Raw genomic sequence first — 19,835 nt, 5'->3', positions numbered from 1 at the left:
TTCAGAATCTTTCGAAAGAAAAAATGATGATATCTATTATTGGAGGGAGATATCTTAACACTTGAATGCCATTTCTTATGTGGCAGCTTTAATTTTAATTATTCCATTAAGTTGGCATTTATTTCAAGCCACTATTTCTAAAATAATGTAAAAAGATTGATAGTCAGTTAAAGCAACCCCAGAGCATCCATTCTTGAAAATGACACATCACAACCCACTACCTAGAACTAATCAGGTATATCACTGCTCCCCACAGGACAGAAGCCATGGCTGTAAGGAAGATTATTTAAATCTTATTTTAGATGTCTGTGAAACTCTTCTTGAATCAGGATTGCATAAGTGCTCAATAAATAGAGAACAGAATGAGGTTCTCATCTTTTAAATGGGAAGTTAACTCAGTAATTGATTTGATAGTGAATAAACCATGCCTTTGAACTTTGCATGCGCCTTAAATACTGTCCTGGACATCAAGAACCATTTGGTTGTATTTTTTGCATCATCTCTATATTGCTCTGGAGTTTACTTTATTATTAATACTGAATCCTACTATGAACCACCCTCCATATAGCAATGACTGTACCTGTGACAGAGACCTATTGAACAATGGGCTGATTTTACAATTTGGAAGAATATCAGTGAGGACTAATGAGAGCAAAATCTTCATTTCATGTGAGAATGAATTTAGGTTTAAGCTACCCACCTTCAAAGGCAACAAAGTACTGTATCAATAACTTGCATCAATATATTACTCAAGACTTAAAAATAAAGACTGCAATAAATAGAATGAAAAGGGCAAAATGAATGTCAGTGCTCTAACAAAAATATGAGGTCTTGGTCTTGATGGCCTAGTTTGTTTGTCAGTCACCTCTCTCTGTGTCAGGTAAAATGTAATGTTTATTGCAAGCTGTACCTGATTTTTAAACTTTTTGTTAAGTATTCATGTGCTTATTAGTATTAATTAGTCCTTCTACTAAACACATGCTTAGAAGCCCCAATCTCATTGGGCTATGGGCTGTACAAAAATGTAACAAAGAAAATCCTTGCCCACAGTTACCGTGGATAATAATTATCACTTCTGGAGATACTGATTCAAATGTAAATTCCTTCAAAGTTATTTAAGTGAGATATTCAGCCTCCTAGTTGAGAGAAGAACTAGAATCATTACTGAAAGTGACAGATGAGCATACTGCCAAGCAAAACCAGAAAAAAACAGTAGTAGAAGTATCCTATCAGCGTTGGAAAGGGTTTTGTTTTGAAAATAGCAAAAAAGATGCTGAAACCAAAATGAAGGCCTAACTCCTTGGCTGGTGTATCATAGTCTTGTCAGGGTTTTACCAGCTGAGGATCTGGCGCTAATTATTTAAATATTGGCCTCTTTCTTTAAAAGCACTGGATTTAAATAGAAGAGCAGCAGAATGTTTAACTTCAGAAAAATCAAGGAAGAGAAGGACAAGGGAATGGCTCATCAGGTGGCCAGAGAAGAGCAGAGAGATTGATTGAAAATAAAAAGGAAGCTGTATTTTAAAGTATTACATATGTGTTGATTCTGGGAGAAAAGATCTGGGTCGTTCCTCTGGGCCATCTGCTAGCAAAAAGGAATCTACTGATTTATTGCTGAGCCGAAACGGGGTGAGCCGTCTGAAGTTGTTTGGAGAGTACGGTATCTGCACTCGGGCCCTTTGTGACGGTACTACGGAATCTTCGTTAGATAACCATGGTGGGAACTTCATGTAGATACTTTGATCATCATCAGCTGAAAATACTGGGTTATCAATTCCTACAAAAGTTTATGAGTGACAAATTCAGTTGGTAAAGAAAATAAATACATTTCTTGGCAGTAAATGGAATGTTTGGCATTGGACCGCGGCCATATTGAAACAAAACATAGGCAAATAGAGCATTTCTGGCATGTACCCTACTTGTAAGCCTGGTTCGCAACAGTCGCTTTTTTTAAAGCGACTCAGTGAATTTCCAAAAAAACACAAATCATTCTCAGTTAAGGTTGAACTTCTCCCCTAAAGCATGAAACAAAGACTGGAGTTATATCAAGCATGCCTTGAACCAAACATGCTCACTTTCAGTTTGGCGTTGACATGTAGAACATTGAAAATGAAACATACCATATTTACTCGATTCCAAGATGAGTCGTGTTCCCCCCCCAATTTAATATGAGGGGGAAAGCCCCTCATCCTGGAATCAACTACAAGGTGCTGGGGTAGCAGGCAGATGCTATGACTGCTGCCAGTCCCCCCACTGCCTCTGCACCCCTTGCCTCCCCATCTCTTCCTGCAGCCTCAGACCCCCCGCTCCATCTCCTTCCAGTGCTACTTCTGCCTCCTGCTCATCCCTGCTTACCTCTGCTTCAGCACAGACACGTTTCCATCCCAGCAGTGGTGCTGGCACTGCGCTGCTGCTACAGGACCAGATTGAAACCATGCTCCCTACTCCAGGTTGCAGCATGGATGGACCTTGCCAGCACAGACCAAAGGTAAACAGGAATGAGAGAACAGAGGTCTAGGCTGGGGGCAGAAGTGGTACGGGGGAGAAGAGAGAAGTGGGGGGAAGGGAGGTAGGGGCTTCAGTTTACAGGTGGAAGTAGTCATGGGGTCAGGCAACAGGAGGCAAGCTGTTGCTTTTCCCGCCACCTCCACATTCCCTTCCCCCTACCACCTGTCATCTCCACCGCCTGCCCTCTTACTGCCTCCCTCATTGCCTGTCTCCCCACCACCTGCAGTGGTGGTAGGGGGATGAATTTAAGATGATCCTCCAATAATAATTATATTCTATACATGGAAAGTTATAACAAATGTATAAGTTTTCCATGTATAGAATCTAATGGGGGGGTGGGTCTTAAATTCAGAGTCAGCTTGTATGCAAGTACATATGGTGTTTGAAAGATTGATACCTAGGACTAGATTCCTTTTGTAAAAGCCAGGGAAGTTTCACCAGTGCAAAGTGGGCATGAGTCAGCAGAGACCCAGCTGACGCAGTCAGAAGTGCTTTTTGAATGTATGAAAAATATATGATGGGGCCCTTATAAAACAATGATCAAATCTGTATGTGGTAGGCCATAAAAAATGCACACCTTGTCATCTCACTATCATGGCGATCAATAATGTCCACTTAGTGCACATCCAAGTTCAAAATTCAACATGATGGGATATGGTAAAAAGGTTTTTTCAGCATAAATCTGACTGCATCCAAATAAATGCTAATGCAAGCTTTAAACTACATTGCACCCTCATGTATTCTGCATGTGTCACACGGTATGCAAAACAGCCTGCTATGCTGTAAATCCAACTTTATACGATTTAGATGGAAAGAAAAAAGTCAGAATATATTTTAAGATATCAGAATGTATCTTAAGTTGTTTCTTCTATATATAAAAAATGTCATAGTTTAAAAATCTGCCTTCAAGCCTCCTAAGGCTAGAAGAAAGTGCTGAACAGCTGGGAATGACCCTTTTTCAACAATTAAATGACATTACTTCTAGCTCAGCAAGTGTCCGTAGATTGATATTGGAGCTTAAAACTGCATTCGCTCATCCTGGATCTCAGGCTCTTGTAAATTAAGGGGAGGAATTCCATGCAAGGGTGAAAGAGGGTGACCAACTGGAGTCAGACTGATGTAGATACTCTTAACAAGGAAGAAATCAATTCATATGACTAAATATTGCCTTGTCCTTGAAAATAAGGAGAACTCTAGAATCATTTTTTTCTATCTCTAGAAGCAGTTAAATGTTTTACATCTAGGTTATGAAGACATGGTTGCCAACTTTTTCAGCACCCTTAGTTAGAAAGTATAATCACCAAAAGGTTCAATAAATTGCACTGAGGGAAAAATATCTATATGTTGTTTATTTTCTTACCAGTAGTAGCATCTGCAAAATTCTGCTTGGTGACATCAGCTAAAAAGTCAGTCCCTTTGTCCACATGCAGAGATTCATAATCATTGTTTTCTTCTGGATCAGAAAATTCCAGATCTGTCAGAAAATAAAACAATGAGCTTGTGCCAGAGATTCAGAAAGGATTCCTGAAGTAGTTATTTAATGCCAGTAAAGTAAATGCAAAATTGTAAGTAATAGTTGAGGTGTTATAATTAGGTTTTGCGCTCATCAGTTATGTGCTAATCAGACTACTAATATTTGATCCTTGTTTTACTCCTGTATCATCTCATGCTGTGATTATGTTAGACTTCTCAAATAAAAGAGGATTCAGTTTCTAGATAGGTGGCAGCATGTTTTCTGCTTACCCAGGACTGAAACAAAACTCTAACCAGTGGTAGGGGGTATTATGCTAGGGAGGCAAAATGAAGACAAAAGGTGCTATAAAAGTATTTTTGTTTCCTTCTCAGCTAGCAAGTTTCCATTTGTAACAGAAATGCAGGCTGACAAAATGATTTAGAAAGCAAATATCAGTTTCAGACTGAAGGCAATCCGTTCTACCTCCCATACCCCAACCTATCTCTTTCTGACAGCTATGGGAAACATGTCTAGCCCCAGACACTCCCCACTTCCCAATGATAAGCAAGGTTCCTGGGTAACCTGGCAGGGGTGGGAAAGGGGAATAAATTTTGCCCTATGCCTTTTTTTTTTTTGTATTTTTACCATTTCAAGTGACATATATCTTATATAACCTGACCTGTCTGAAGGCATCATTGATTAAGACTGACACTAATAAATGCCACATCCTTGCACAAGACAGATGAAAACACAGATCGACTGCTATTTTGTTTTAAAACCCAAATCAAAAACTTCAGGGTTTCTTTTTTTCCCCTCCCTTTTCTTTAATAGGAGCAATTCCCAAGACAAAGGGTTTTCAAACTTTTTAAAGGAGTGTACCTGTTCTGGGTACACTTCTGGTGGAGTGGGGTGGTGGCAGCTAGATGCAGAACTGGCAGGGGTGGGTGGTGCTGGCTGGATATGGAGTGGGGAGGCTTGCACATGGCAGCAGTGGCATGGGGTGGTGGATGGCAGCCACCGCTGCTGCATGCAAGCTCCCCGCCATCATGTCCGGCTGGCTGGGCAGTGCCTGTGCGGCCCACAGAGGGGAGCCACTGCCTTTGCCCCACCCCCCGGCTCTGCTCCTGGGAGGCAGCTGCATGGGGTGGTGAGTGGCGGCGCTCCATCCCCGCCTGCCCGCGTGTACCCCTTAGCTCCTTTCCACGTCCTCCTGGGGGTATGCATACCCCTGGTTGACAACCCCTGGCCAAGACTAATAAACCTAAGGCTAGGTTTCCTCAGCCTTGAGTTACTCAGGTGGCACAAAAGGTAAGTCAGTGCAGAATGTGGTCACTGACTTTCCATCCATACAGATCCTATGCTGTCTTCCTGTTCCAGCCTTCCTTCTGCTTCCAGTTCCATTTAAAATAAATGTGGCAGCATTGGAGTGATGTTGCAGGAAATAAACGAGGAGCAAGGGCATTTTGATGATACCTTTTACAGGACCAACTGTGCAGTTGGGAAAGATGTTAGACAAGCTTTCAGGCACAAAGGGCAAAAAAGGTTCTGTGCGCCTGAAAGATTTTCTAACAACTGTCCCAACTATACAGTTGGCCCAATAAATGATATCACCAAAACACATTTAAAAAATAAATGGTAGTATGTCCAGGCCCTTAGGAATCAGACCAAAATCTATAGGGCATGCTGTTATGGGCATCTGCTGGTCATATAGATGAGAAGCTGAGATATTATCTGTACACTCCTCCACCCACACCTGTTTCAAGCCTGGAGAGAAAAATAAAACCTACCCCAGACTATAGGTAGTAGCATATCTATTATTATCAACATTATTCTCACATTTTTTACTGACACCTCTACCAGAAACATACACGCCTATTCAAATACAGAATTAACCAGGTTGCTTAGCACAGCATTTACCTTTTTCCTTCAATGTAAAATTTTGTACTGGGTTTTCTGTAGGTATTTTCCCATTTGGTATGACATTACCATTTCTCTGAAAAAAAAAACCCCAAACAATTTAAAGTTACTATGAGTTGCAATAGATACTTAATAACACCATGTAGGTACAGAAGCCCTCTGCTTATGAAATCACCAGTGATCACCATGATAATACTGAAATAAATAGTGATGAAGCAGTTGCAGATATTTTTAGATTTTATTTACCCTTGGTCCTGGCAGACATAGATCCCGGGAAGCCCTTTTCCCTCAATTTGCATAAATGGTGCCAAAGCAAGACCCTAAGTGTATGACCTTACCTTTCTTTGGCCACGGTCTCTCTTGTGGATTTTATTGTGCTTTTTGGAACGGTTTATTCCAAGTTTGGTACCCTTGAAAGAGTCCAAACGCTTCCTCATTGTTCTGTGGAATATCTCTTTGTCTTGTTTTTCATCTTCATTCTGAATGATTTCATGTCGACTGTACAGGTGTCTATGCTGTAACCAGGAAGATAAGACAATCTTTATTTATTTAGAAATGCAGATAGTTTGCTTTGGTACTGGTCACCAATCAGTTATGCACTGACAAAACCAACTGGTTACAAAACCCAATTAACTGCAAGCCTGAACACACTAAAAAGTCTCTGATTGTTAACAACTCCCCTGACTTCCTTCTATGCGAGATTGCAATAAGTCAGGAAGCAGAAGCTATGGTAATTTAAATAAACTGAAACTCATTCAAATTAAACACACTATGTACAATGGTTGGATTCACTTCAGACTTCCTCGTTTCACAAAATCTTTCACATTCATCCATCCAACCTTTTTGACACCCTTCCATTCCATGCAGACTGGTAACAACCAACTAACACAACATACTTTGGGCCACTCTTAAATTCTTCTGGAATCTGAGAGATGCCTATAAGAGAGATGACTGCTCACATGAGGAAAGATATCCAGGATCATCACCCACTGTCAGTTAGTGGTTAATCTTAAGGATTTGTCTTTTGGTTTGAGTTGCCCAACAATTTTCTGTGCTTAGTTTCTTATGGTTTTAGGATAAAAACATGTTCCTAACTAAAAGTGCTCTTACCTCTTGCCTGGGCTTGTACAGGTACTGCTGAAGTGTGTGGTGAGTGACAGTATCCTCTGTATCTCGGATGCTTTTCCTCCTCTGCTCTAAGGCTTGCATATCAAGGCAAACTGAACCAGCTTTTTCTCTCCTAAAGCAGATGATCCAAACAACATTTTTATAGATCAGTAATTAGGGAAGAAATGTATGCATTGCAATATATTTAAACAGTATGGAGGAAGCAAGAAAATGATAAGAACAAGTGAATGGCATCAGGGGGCCAAATACAGACCCTCTGAAATCAGCAGGTCAACTCAAGAAATAAAGTGAGGTTCTTTGGCACATCTACATGTGCATTAAGGTGTTTTTCCTGATCATGTTAAAGTTAGTACCTCCAATGTGAGGTACTAAACAAATTCACATTAGGCTGCCTTAATACAAAGTAACAATTGTGCATGGTTTTTAGGTGACGCTTAATGCTCAGTAGCCTATTTTACTGTGTTAGTATAATAGCATGGTTTTTTATGTGACACTTTAACGTGCAGTAAAATAAGCTACTGGGCATTAAAGCACATGTGTAGATGCGCTCAGTGAGAATAGGGATAAAGCAAGCTGGCCCAGTGTATGGCTGGTAATTCAGTGTTACTGGGCAAGCACATTAAAAAAACTACCCGTGGTGCTTTGTGATGAAAAGATTACACTAAAAAAATGGAATTTCCAAAACAATGAACTTTCTATAGAACCAGTCGAAATGAAAAAAAAATGAATCATTTTGAAACAACATTTTAATATTTTTTCATAGAGAAGGGGGGCTAGCAAGGACATCTGTAGGTCTAGTCCAACCCCCTGCTCAAGGTAGGACTATCCTTATCTAAACCATCCTGAACAAGTGTTTGTCTAACCTATTCTTAAAAATTTTGCAAACAACCATCTCACAAATCTACCAGACAAAATGCCCAAATCATCAAAAAAACAACCTCTAATTGAACACTGGTAAAGCAGAGGGCACGGTCAATGTCCTGCCACTGCAAAGACAGGAAGTAGTTGTTAAATACAGGCAGTCCTCGACTTGAAACGTTTCGAGTTACAACGCTTTGCACTTACAACATTTATAAATTGACACCCTGTTTCAACTTTACGCCAGTTTCGACTTTACAATGCTTGATCCAATGTTACGCCAAGCCAGCGAACAAGTTTGCTGCATCGCTCATCTCCCTGGAGAACATCTGTCTAAACTTCCTTGGACACTTTCTTTAAGAAAGCAGACAAGACTCCAGAAAAACCTGCAGCCAAGACTCCTGAGAAGACTCCAGCCAGAAACCCTTCAAAAAGTCCAACCAAGAGTGTTTCAAAAAGTCCAGCAAAGTCACCTCAAAGAAATCCTTCCAAATCAATATGATTGCTATTTATAATATAAATACACTAATGTAGCTATAGTACTCATCTATAATTGATCGAGTACAAAATTCTGGGGTATTTTTGGTGAAAACAGGGTATTGGGCCTTGGTTCAGGAACCAATCCCCCATTTATAACCTTGTTTCTTATGAGAAAATTGGTTCCGAGTTACGTTTCGACTTAAGACGTGGTTTTCAGGAACCAATTGTGTTGCAAGTCCAAGGACTGCCTGTATACTCAAGAGATCCAAGAAAGAGGACTATGCCCCTCACTACAGAGGAAGGCAAGAACCCTCACAGTCCATGCCAATCTGAACTCAAATGTGGCAGTTGGTTTGACCCTGAGTGGAGGAGGAAGACATTCTTCCCAGGAACCGCTGGGCGTTTATACATGTGCTCTGGGAGGCGAGAGCCACTCTAATTAAAGTGCCCAGAATGTCATGTGTATCAGTGTCCCTGCTCTGAAAAATGGCGGCAGGGGTGTTTTAACTAAAGCTCATTGAATGAGCTTTAGTTAAAGAACTCCTGCCACCATTTTTAAACATGAGGACACTGATGCACATGACTCTGGAGTCTGCTGGAGTGCAGTAATTATCACACTCCAGCAGACGCAACTAATCAAGTATGCACCGAAGCATTGTAATTACAGCATGTCGGAGCAGCCTCGATGCACGTGTATAGGCACCCTCTGGGTTTAAGTCCCAGCATGAGCATCAGCACACCCAAGTCAAAATCCCAGCCTTGGCTACAGCTAACACCCAACTCATCTATAACCAAAGCTTATTCAACTTCTTAAAAACCTCCAATGAAGAGGATTCTACAACTTTTGTAGGCAGTCTATTCCATTGCCTCACTGTTCTGAAAGGGAAGAAGTTTTTCCCTGATATCCTAGATACATCTACTTGGCTGTAATTTCAAGCCATTACTACATGTCCTATTCTCTGTAATAGGGAAAAAAGTTGTTCTCCCTCTCTTTTTCTTGGCAGCACTTCAATATTAAAAGTACATTTCTGCCAAAGTGATTGGTAGAAAAATATTTTAGCCATTTTGATGCATTCCTTTCAGACTCAATATCCCATGGAGATAAATGGTCAAATTCATACCTCCTGATGCTTTTGTTTCAGGCTGTCAACAGATGCCAACCTTGTTGTTTTAAAATGAATGCTGGAGCACAGTTCCCCAAGATAGGGTAAGAGAAGGTATTCTATGGCTAATTCCGTGGATGTGGAATTATAGTATTTACATAGCTCACTACAGAGGTGTACAAAATCATAGTGACAATAAGGCCTGTATTTACATGCACATACATTTTCTGACAAATTCAGCTTTAGGGCTAAAATTCATGACATCTGGGTTTTGACCAGGGAGATTTAAGTTGGGAAAGGTTGAGTAAAATCTAGTTAGCTGTTCCTGAATTCTCCAAACATTAAGAAAAATCCATGCTTCCCTTTTTAAAAAATGCACTGCCATTTATTTTTGCCAGGTAGATGGGATATTTTCTATTTCTATTTACATGTATAGCTTTTGACATACATAAAAATATATTCGACAAAGCATACAGGAATGAGATTAGAAAAGAACAGGAGATTCTTTTTTATTTTGCATCTTTTTGTATCATCTACACCAATGCAAAGTGAATACAAAATATAAGTCAGGAAGGAAGCATCTTACATCCATTGTGAATCTGGCTCCTTGAAATCACATTTTTCACACTTTGCAAATAAACTTTTTTATGCAATCATATGCGAGTGAAAAGTGAAACAAAAATAATCACTATCCAAGTGACTTACAATAAATAGGAGACAGAGGCTTCTACAGCAGATTGTCGTGGTGTGCTGAAGTCCACGTTGACTATGTTGTCAGTACTTGGGGATCGAATAAATGCCAAGGACCCTCTACGCTCTCCCTGGTCACAGAAAGAAATAAGGCACATTATTGCTCTACAATATTCAGCCAAAGGATATATTAAGTTAATACTTGTATATCAGAAAACTTGCCATTTTTTTTGAAACTTCCATGGATGCAAAGCACAAAAGAACAAGGAAGAATTTTTATTTATGTAATAGGATTTTTTTCCTCATGTGATTTATTTACCTAGGGTGAAATTCAACCTTGTGCAAAGGACCGAAAAACAGCATTGCCAATTGAGTCACAGTTGACAGCTGTACGTTTGAGGCATAAGTGATTTTACAAGAACTTGGCTCTTTGCAAATTGTTCACCTATGCTTAAAAAGCCATCAAAGAGAGTCATTGAATGTCTTCATTTCCATTTTTTCTCAAAAAGGAATTATTTTCAATAATGGACAAAAAGATTTTCATATAGCAGATCACAACACAGCAGAATATACATATCTGGGTTCTTCTATTGGTACTCATTACTGTTCTAACTGTAATGCCTTCCAAGAAATAACAATTATAGCTTTCTCTTCCTTCACAGCCAGGAGCCAAATGTTAATTCAGCACTGACTGTGTGTTTGCCAGCAGGAAAAATGCTTGAGTGGAAGATGCACTGAAAAAATGAGTTTTGCTTTTAGTTCTAAGAGTAATTACCCTCAAAGTTAATTCCTTTGAAAGTTTGGTCACCTGTATTTACAAACCTCACTCTTCTACTTGGCAATTTTGTTGTTCAGAAAGTTGGTGGCCATTGAGTGGAGTTATAGTTGTAGGGGATGAAAAACGTTCTCAGGTAGTGATGCCAATCCCATATATGTGGCTTTGGTTAGCATAGAGACCTTGGACTTGATTCTACAGCTAAACCTACAATCAATGAGGAATAGAAAAATATCCATCCCCAAAAAGACAGAACTATTTCATTCTTAAAATAAAGCATCATCATCTTGTGATTTCTTAAATTATACTCTGCAATGACCATATTAGATTTCCATAAGCACACAACATGGCAAACAAGAGAGTCTAAACACATCGGAGCAAATTTATACCCCATGTCTTTCAGACAGCAAATATTTATAAAGATAGGAAAAGGATTACAAAATAGAAAGCTGCAAAGTAAGATATAGCACCTGAAAGTGCTATTGAATCATTTTTGTTTACAGTGGCTATATATCACATCGTCAGTTTCCCTTTTCTTTTAAGACACGTGGGGCCAACTTTTATTATCTACTTCTTCAGAAAGAACCAGGTTTGTGAATCTGTATGTAGCCTGTCAGTAAGACTTAAGAGTTGAAGTCTCGCACTCCAACTAGCCAATGCTTAAGATGGTCACTAACAGGATATCAAACTACAGGGGGGGAGAAGACACAATATCTGTGCCATTATCTGTAGTGGAATGAGCAGAGGGACATTCAGGCATGCATGTAATGTAGTCATAGGACATATCTGTATAACACTAGGTTCAGAAAAAATGATTACAGTACTTGAGGATATCCCTGAAGCTTCTTCATTCAGAGCACAAACCAATGCAGTTGTGAAAGAGAGCAGACAATGTACACATAAAGCAACCATTACAAGCCAGCAGTATTTTGTGTGTATGGCTGTTTATCTGTGATAAGGAAATCTGGGTGACGCAGGTAAACATGTTAACAGTGTGTTCTTCACTGCTTTGTGTGAGGACACACACCAGTGCTATGCCACAGTGGTCACGAAGTACATCTGTCAGCTGCCCAGCCTACTTACAATCTTCACAGGGCAGCTTCTCCTTCATGGGCAGATTTTAGAGAGTGTTAGTGCAGACTCATGAGCCACAGAGTATGTTTCTCTTATGTCCATAACAAATGTTCACGACTCTGTGACAATACCTTTCAGATAATAGGGTCAGGTGTATAATCACATACCCTCATATACACTGTCTCTCATACATACTTGATTGAATTCGACTAATGCAGCACAAGGACAGGTAAACTCATGAATGTATTCTTGAAATGTCACATATGATTTATTTAACCCTCTGGCAGAATCCAAGACTCAAAACTGCCTTGACATTTTCTGATAACACATTGTTTTTACAGACTTACACTTAATCTTGGTCTCAAGGGAAATTAGTTTCCATTTTTTTTAAAATGCACTCATTCGGGAGTTACTTCCAATGAGAGATGGGAGTGGAAGTGTTCTTGAGAATTTTTTCCATAACACCTGATCTGATCCATCTCTTAGGCTCAGTGACAGCCAGGGTTAACCATAAAGAGTCTCTCTCTACACCACAATGGGGAAAAGATTCCTCCTGGTTATGACAGGAGGCAGCTTCTTTGCTTGTGATCATCTTGGGAAGGCTTACAGTCATACCATCTTAATTCTAGACTCAAACTCAGTAAAACCCATTTAGCAGGCTGGTATAATTTAAGGTGGCCTTGGCCACTAGTTATGAAGGTCCTTATATGCGAATGCAACTGAACCAGCTATGTCACTTTAATGATGATTATACAGTGATAACATTAACTGTTCTGCTCTGCTGCCTCTGACATGCAGTGGATATGAGGAATGAGTAACTGCAGTTGCCAATTTGGGTGGAAGGGACACGTTGGAAAAAATCAAAATGTGAAACCAAATACCTGAGGTGAACAGGTATTCCTTTTGTACTTCCTTTGTGAAGTCAATATGTGACATTGGGCACATAAAATAATTAGGCAGGTCCAAATGGACAGTGAGCTGCTTGAAGCACAAAACACTTTTAGAGGATATGTGTTTCACTTAAAACATAATAAATTGCTGGTCACAGGTAGTTTGCCCATCTGTGAAGAGTCAACTGTCATCATACTTTTGGAAGCCCCTCTATGTATGACAACTATAGCAAGGCACCTTGACCTAATCTTTCTGTAGTGATGGGTGTATACTGGGATGTTTGGTTTGGCGGATGAAATCAAATAAATTAGAAAAAAAAATATTAGATTCAAGTTAAATCAAAACAAAATTCTTTCTAAAAAATGACAAAAACACCTAATTTTCATTTTGGTCAGCCCAAACATTTTCTTCAACCAACATTTTTTTTTTTTTAATTTAGGTCAACTTTAAGTAAATAGGCTATTTTGAAACAAGAAAGTGAAATAAATTTGAATTTCTGAAACTAAAATTTGTTTCAAAATGAAAGGTTCTGACATTTAACAAAATATTTTTCATTTTTCCATCTAAAACTATTTGCTGAATTTGGCCCAATTTCACAAAGAGTTTAGGTCCATTCATTTTTTTAGTGACTACTATATGTAGAAAAAACTTTTGCCTGGCAATTCATATGTGGGTCTAGCTGACTGGCTGAAGACTGGCTAAGTGCAAGAGTATGGACTAACTAGACTTTCTCATAATCATAGTCACAAGATGCAGAATCACAGCAGGAGGAAGATGAGGCTATAAAGATAGTATCCCAGTCTGTCAGTGCCTAGAGGTTGGTAGAAATGTAAGATATCTGTAAGCTTCTGGTTCTCAGAATGGGAGCCGTGAACTTGGTCATTCCTAAAGCTCTTCTTTGCATTTCACACAAGAAAGGGGTAGTGAGTTAGAAGAGAGGTTGGTCCCTCAAAAGAGTGTCCTTTTACAATGTGGCTCACAAAATGTGAAAGCTGGAGAACCACTGCAAAAGGATTTTGTTCTTAAGTTACTTTGAATTTGCTGGTACAGGAAAAAAAAATTGTGTTTTGGTGTCAGATTTTCAGACAGATTCTGACACATTTATGCAGGTTAATATCATGTGCACACTTGCATAATCCCAGTGAAATCATGGTACTGCTCAATGCAAGTTAAGACTGGTGAGCAGCTGCTAAGCGACACCTAACACAACATGTAGAGGGCACATTGGCACTGAGGAATTAGGGTAACACAGGGAAACCACACGAACAGGTAAAAATAGGACACAATGCATTTAAAACACCTTTTATGAGTATGTAAAATATAGATGAAAAGAAATTTGCTTTAGATTCTTCTGCCCTAATACACCAAAGGCAATATCGCGCGTGTGCGTGCATGTGTGTATGTGTTAAATCTACAAAAAAGAGAGATGACGTTACTAAGTGCAAGAGAAATAGCTTAGAAGTACCTCAGCCACATAACTAATGGCATCCTTCAGGTTGAGTTCATGGAAAACATTAAGAATCCGGTCTCTTGATTTCTGTGCCGATCTTCTCATCAGTACTTTACTGAGAATTTTCCTATCAAAATTGGTCCACCTAACGATTTAAAACAAACTGTTTTAACAATGGCAATCAATCACAATTACAGCATTTTCCCTTTAGCATGAGCAGCCATTCCTGGACACTAAGCATTTTGTGCACCTTACTAAATATAGCAAAGCGTGTTCTTGAAAAAACCTTGTGTAGAAGTTACAGGGGTTTAGGTTGTAGCTGTGTTGGTCTAAGGACAGAGGCAGACAAGGTTCCTTGGGTGAATTTGATATCTTTTATTAGACCAACCCAAATAGTTGGAGAATAGTTATTAAGCAAGCTTTCAGGTTCAAAAACCCTTCGTCAGGCTAAGGAAGTTTCAGCAGTTGGTGTGTGCTCTTCCTGGATGGAATGAAAAGTAAAGAAGCCAGGGGCTGGGCTGGAGAGTCAGTTGCCAGGCAGATTATAATGTATCAAAAATCCAATGTCTATGTTTAGTCCATAATCTCTAGTATCCAGGAGGTTGATGAAATAGAGCTCATAGGCTCGTCTCTGGGAAGTGTTGTGTAAGTTTCCCTTGAGGATCAGGACTGAGAGATTGGAGAGAGAGTGGCCCTCCTGTGAGAAATGTGCCCCCACCGGTAATTGGGTATTTCTGTCTTTGATAGATTTCCGGTGTGTGTTCATTCTGGTGCGCAGTTGTTGTTTGGTGGAAAATATGTAGGAGAGACCAAACTGTGTTCCCAATACTGGCACCAGAGAGGCTACAATTGTGTTCCAGTTCAAATGTGCAAAGGTTTTCCTCCTAAATAGATTTAACAGGAATAGATCCCTTGCTCTAAATGATGAGATTTGAAAACTTCATTCAAAGCCTTAGTTGTGGCACTGACTGAAAAGGTTCCAGTGGTAGGAACTGAAAATGCACTACTGTCGTGGTCCATAAATTGATGTTTTCAATTTATAATCCTTTAACCAGGGTATTGATCATGTCCCAGCCCTTCACATGGATAACCTCAAAAACTTAAAAATCACTAGCTCACAGGCAGGATTTCCTTGCAATAGAAAGTACCAAAGAAGAGTCCATAAATTCCTCTTGAAAAGAACCACTGAATCAGAAAGATGTAATAATATTTAGACTGTGAATTGTCCCTACACTATTTCTCACATTGGTGAATTCACTGGAAATGACTAGTTTCATTTTCTCAAGCTGAGTGAAATACAAAGAAGTAAGCAAACATGGACAATGAGAAGTAAATCATTTTAAAAAAATCCTTCCTATTGTATATTCTGCATTGTTACCTGCTTCACAAGTAATACCAGGGTTTGCAAGGACAAAATGTTTAGTCCTAATCTGGGCTGGAGGGGGCAGTTCCACCACTGCATGGTGTATTGTCTCCATTCTCTTACTAATGGCATGATATATAAACAGCCCTTCCATTTTTTGGCATGCTTGGCAGGCCAGATGAAATCTCTCTGTGGCCTAATTCAAAACAAGGGCAATAGGTTGCTGAAACCTGATCCAAGGGCCTATCTGCAGAAATTCACCAGTTGGAGAGACCAGTGCCACCCAAGCTGTCTTCAGCATTAATGTATTTCACAAATATCCATTTTCCTTGCCATTTGGTAGAGGCATACTATCAGTACTTTAAATAACATTCCCATTTCCTTAACTATTCCAATTCAGGAAAATAAGGGCAGTTAGCATTACTTACTTGTCTCGCAAGTAATTATGTCCTATTTGTCCTGATATGTCTTCAATAGCAGAAAGAATATGATCAAAAGCCTAGGAAAATAAGGATAGTATTAATGTCACATGGAGTGCATGGAGTTTAAAGTAAAGTGCTGCTTTTGTTTTTGTTTTTTACGTATCTAAGCAGCTCGCTGATTATTCCTGTTTTATACAAGTTTAAGTAAAAGGAGGAAAACTCTGATTTTAACTTTCATTTTTATTCCTCTTGTATCATATCTCACTTTTGCATCTCTTTCCCCCCCCCACACTTTCGAAGTGCATGAGCCATTGTTACTCCCTCTTTTAAACCAGTTGGTAGTTTCACATTCTGTGTCCTTTTAGTTCCTTGTCCATTCTCTTGGAGAACAGACATTTCCCTCAGCAGAGAAGGAATAGCAATCTTTATTATTAGCTCTGCCTAATAATCAATACCTGGGGCCAAGTTTTGTCCTCAGTGGCTATGTCTACATGAGCAGAGGACAGTGCAGTTGTTACTGTGCAGTCATTTAGGACTTGCTAAGTGTATGCAAGTCCTAAATGACTGTGCAGTAACCAGCATTGCTGTAGGGTTGCTGGGCACTAACTGTGATATGACGCTACTGAGCAGTAACTCATTGCTACTGCGCAGTAGTGTCAGAAAAAAAACATGTGGCAATGGTTACTGTGAATTAACACTGGTTACTGTGTAGTCATTTAATACTTGCATATGCACTGGATACTTATGCGAGTACTAAATGACTGTGCAGTAACCAATGTTAGTGCGTAGTACTGTTGCCACGCAGTTTTTTCCCCCCCCGACACTACTGCGCAGTAGCAATGAGCTACTGCTCAGTAGCTTGTTACTACTGCACAATAGCGTCATGTCACAGTTAGTGCCTGGCAATGCTACTGCAAGGTAGCAATGAGCTACTGTGCAGTAGCACGGGAAAAAAACTACACGGCGATGGTACTGCACAGTAATGCTGGTTACTGTGCAGTCATTTACTAACAACTGTGTAGTACTCTACTCATGTAGATGCAGCCACTGAGGACAAAACTTGGCCCCAGGTATTGAGTATTAGGCAGAGTTAAAATAAAGATGGCTGTTCCTTTTCTGCTGAGGGAAATGTCTACTCTCCAGAAGAATGGACAAAGAGCTAAAAGGACAGAGTGTGAAACTACTAACTGGTTTAGAAGAGGCAGTAACAATGGTTTATGCACTTATAAAAGAAAAAAAAGGAATAACTGGGCATGTCTAGATGAGACACTACTGTGCAGTAGCTTGTTGCTACCATACAGTAGCATTGCCAGACACTAACCATGACATGCTGTTACTATGCAGTAGTAACAAACTATTGAGCAGTAGCTCATTGTGCAGTAACACCAATTACTTTTCAGTCATTTCATACTTGCTTATGAAAGAACTAAATAACTGTGCAGTAACAACTGCGCAGTCCGCTGCTTGTACAGTTGTAGCCACTGACAAGGGTATAACTCAATTTTATTTACGTGGAATTACTCTGACCCCAGATTTAGGTCAATGAGATTGAGAGCAGAATTTGGCATTTTGTTTGCATAGTTTCTAAAAAACTTTATCCTGAATATCTGACTGTTCTTAGGGGACCTACTAATCAACAGATTTTGAATAAGGCATTGGGTGACTGTTGCACTTGATTAGCCTTATTACTGAATAGAATATATCTACAATGCTAAATGTGACTTCAGCAAATATATAACACAGCCACAGATGTTCAGCGAAAGGTGATACAAGGAAGATACCTATCTAATACTGGCCAGGAGTATGCATCCTTTCAAGGGTGGCACAGGGCTGCACCTCCTACAAGCTCCTGGAGGCAGTGAACAGCCCTGAGACACAATGTCTACTGGGACTCTTGTTGTAGTGGTGCAGTGTTACCCTGGACCCAACGAAGGAATCTGGTTAATGGCATCACTTCACCCCTAGCTTGTTACTTGCACAAAGGCACCTGACAAAAATGTGACTAGATAGCATTTTAATTGATGGAAAAAAGAATAAAATATGAATGTATATTTACAGGTGGTTTGCATGTTTTTGCTTTTTCGTGGGCATTCATGAAGATTTCCTTTCATTTCTCTTCAAAACAAATGCCATCTCAACAGACCAACAAGAGTAAGCATAAACATCTTAGCTGTTTGGTAATGTTCAAATTGGAGTCCTCTGACTCACTCAGGAGCAGGACTGAACAATTTTGCAAGTTGCAAGTTCATTGCTCAGCCTATTATGTCTTTACATAAATAGCCAATGGTAAAATAATTTTTGTTTTTTTACTTTACCCTGTGAGCCTAAAGTCAAGATGCCATTACTAATTTGTCCAAAGGAAGAATAAATAGTATCTCCACTGTTTCAGAGGTTGGGTAGGTTGTCTTCCACAGTGCTTTCTGTTTCTGATGATCCATCTGTGATGTACAATGAACTTAAAAGACAAAAAGGCCAACCCAACCATCATTTCTAAAACTGGCTGAAATTACAGCCAATTATTTCAACTATTCAGTTATCTGACTGCAGGATGTGCCCATAACCTGCAGGTGACTTAAAAAAAGAGAGAAATGTTTTAACAACTGAGGAAAAAACCCCTCACATAATCAACAAACTGAGAAAAAAGCCTGTGGTGTATATTGTGCATGTAAATGTACATTTCATATATCTTTCCTTAACCAAACAATTTGATTTGCAAGCACTTTGGGCCCGATTAACTCAGCAATGTTTCAATTCAGTAAAAGTTTCCAATCAAAGAAGGAAAGGTTCTTGATAACCTGTTTAGAAATGTTGTTCTATTTTTCCCCACCACTGTTAATTGTTTCTATTGTAAACCACAAACCCTGGGGATAGTGCATTTAAAACCTTACCCTGCCATGGAGCTTCTCATTCAGTTTGGGGTCCCTGTGTTCACTTTTCTTCACTTTCAGCCACTGGACCAAAGGCTTGATGGTCAAACCCTAGACAATGAGACATTACAATAAACATTTTAACAATCACTTTAGAAACCTGATTGACACCTATTCTAAGCTGTAGGAAAATAACAAATTGTCCAGTGTTCAAAAACCAAGACTCTAAGAACACTGTAATTTTTTTTTGAGATACCTGCTCAGATGGTGTGTAGCATAGCCACAAGTAGAGTCAATGGTGATTTCTTCAGCTGGAAATTGTAATTTTATTTAGAAGCTAAATAACATCATACTCTATCAAAAGTCTGAACTCATATAAGTGACATGAGGGACACTCCAGTATGAGTATGCTTAGCGACATTTTGGGCCTGCTGAGGTCAAAGGCAAAACTCCTATTTACTGCTGGAGGGCTGGGATATCACTTCCCTTCCCCTCCTCCCTGCTCTGTCTATACAGCACTTCACTGTTTAGAAGCTAAACCTTGTGCTTAAGATGATGTTTGGTAAAGCATTTTAATATTTAAAAATGTAGTAAACAAGAAATGACTGCTCCCCTCTACTTATTCAGTGGACGTGAAAGATGTCATCAACTTGAACTCTATTAATACACTTCATTCAAGGCAGAACATTTTTTAGAACAGAGCAAATTGTGTTTTGTCCCATGTGGAGCCATGTGAAAGCATAAAGTGGGATCCTTGTTACTAAAATTATAAAGCCAATTATGCTTCTGGCTCACTGAAACTATATAAGCCACAGTTGAGAGCTGCTTTCAATTTAGTGCTACCACGATGCCTTTT

General features: G+C 39.4%; 1 protein-coding gene across 2 annotated transcripts in view; it reads right to left on the bottom strand.

Moving 5' to 3' along the window:
- Positions 1–19,835, bottom strand: part of SLC9A3 (solute carrier family 9 member A3) — a 104,782-nt gene that overhangs the window by 7,257 nt on the left and 77,690 nt on the right. Inside the window, exons 9-17 of one of the 2 annotated variants that reach the window (XM_025198327.1) lie at positions 19,001–19,090; positions 16,119–16,189; positions 14,343–14,472; positions 10,153–10,268; positions 6,989–7,118; positions 6,217–6,393; positions 5,879–5,954; positions 3,869–3,982; positions 1,534–1,777 (exon numbers count right to left, since the gene is read on the bottom strand). In XM_025198327.1, coding sequence (XP_025054112.1) covers positions 1,534–1,777; positions 3,869–3,982; positions 5,879–5,954; positions 6,217–6,393; positions 6,989–7,118; positions 10,153–10,268; positions 14,343–14,472; positions 16,119–16,189; positions 19,001–19,090 — 1,148 coding nt within the window. Of the gene's footprint in view, positions 1–1,529; positions 1,778–3,868; positions 3,983–5,878; positions 5,955–6,216; positions 6,394–6,988; positions 7,119–10,152; positions 10,269–14,342; positions 14,473–16,118; positions 16,190–19,000; positions 19,091–19,835 lie in introns of those variants that run through there. The other variant, XM_006018996.2, reaches the window with a different exon arrangement.

The sequence above is a fragment of the Alligator sinensis genome, unplaced genomic scaffold (genome assembly GCF_000455745.1).
Source record: "Alligator sinensis unplaced genomic scaffold, ASM45574v1 scaffold428_1, whole genome shotgun sequence".
NCBI lineage: Eukaryota > Metazoa > Chordata > Crocodylia > Alligatoridae > Alligator > Alligator sinensis.
This window is presented reverse-complemented; position numbering and strand designations above follow the sequence as displayed.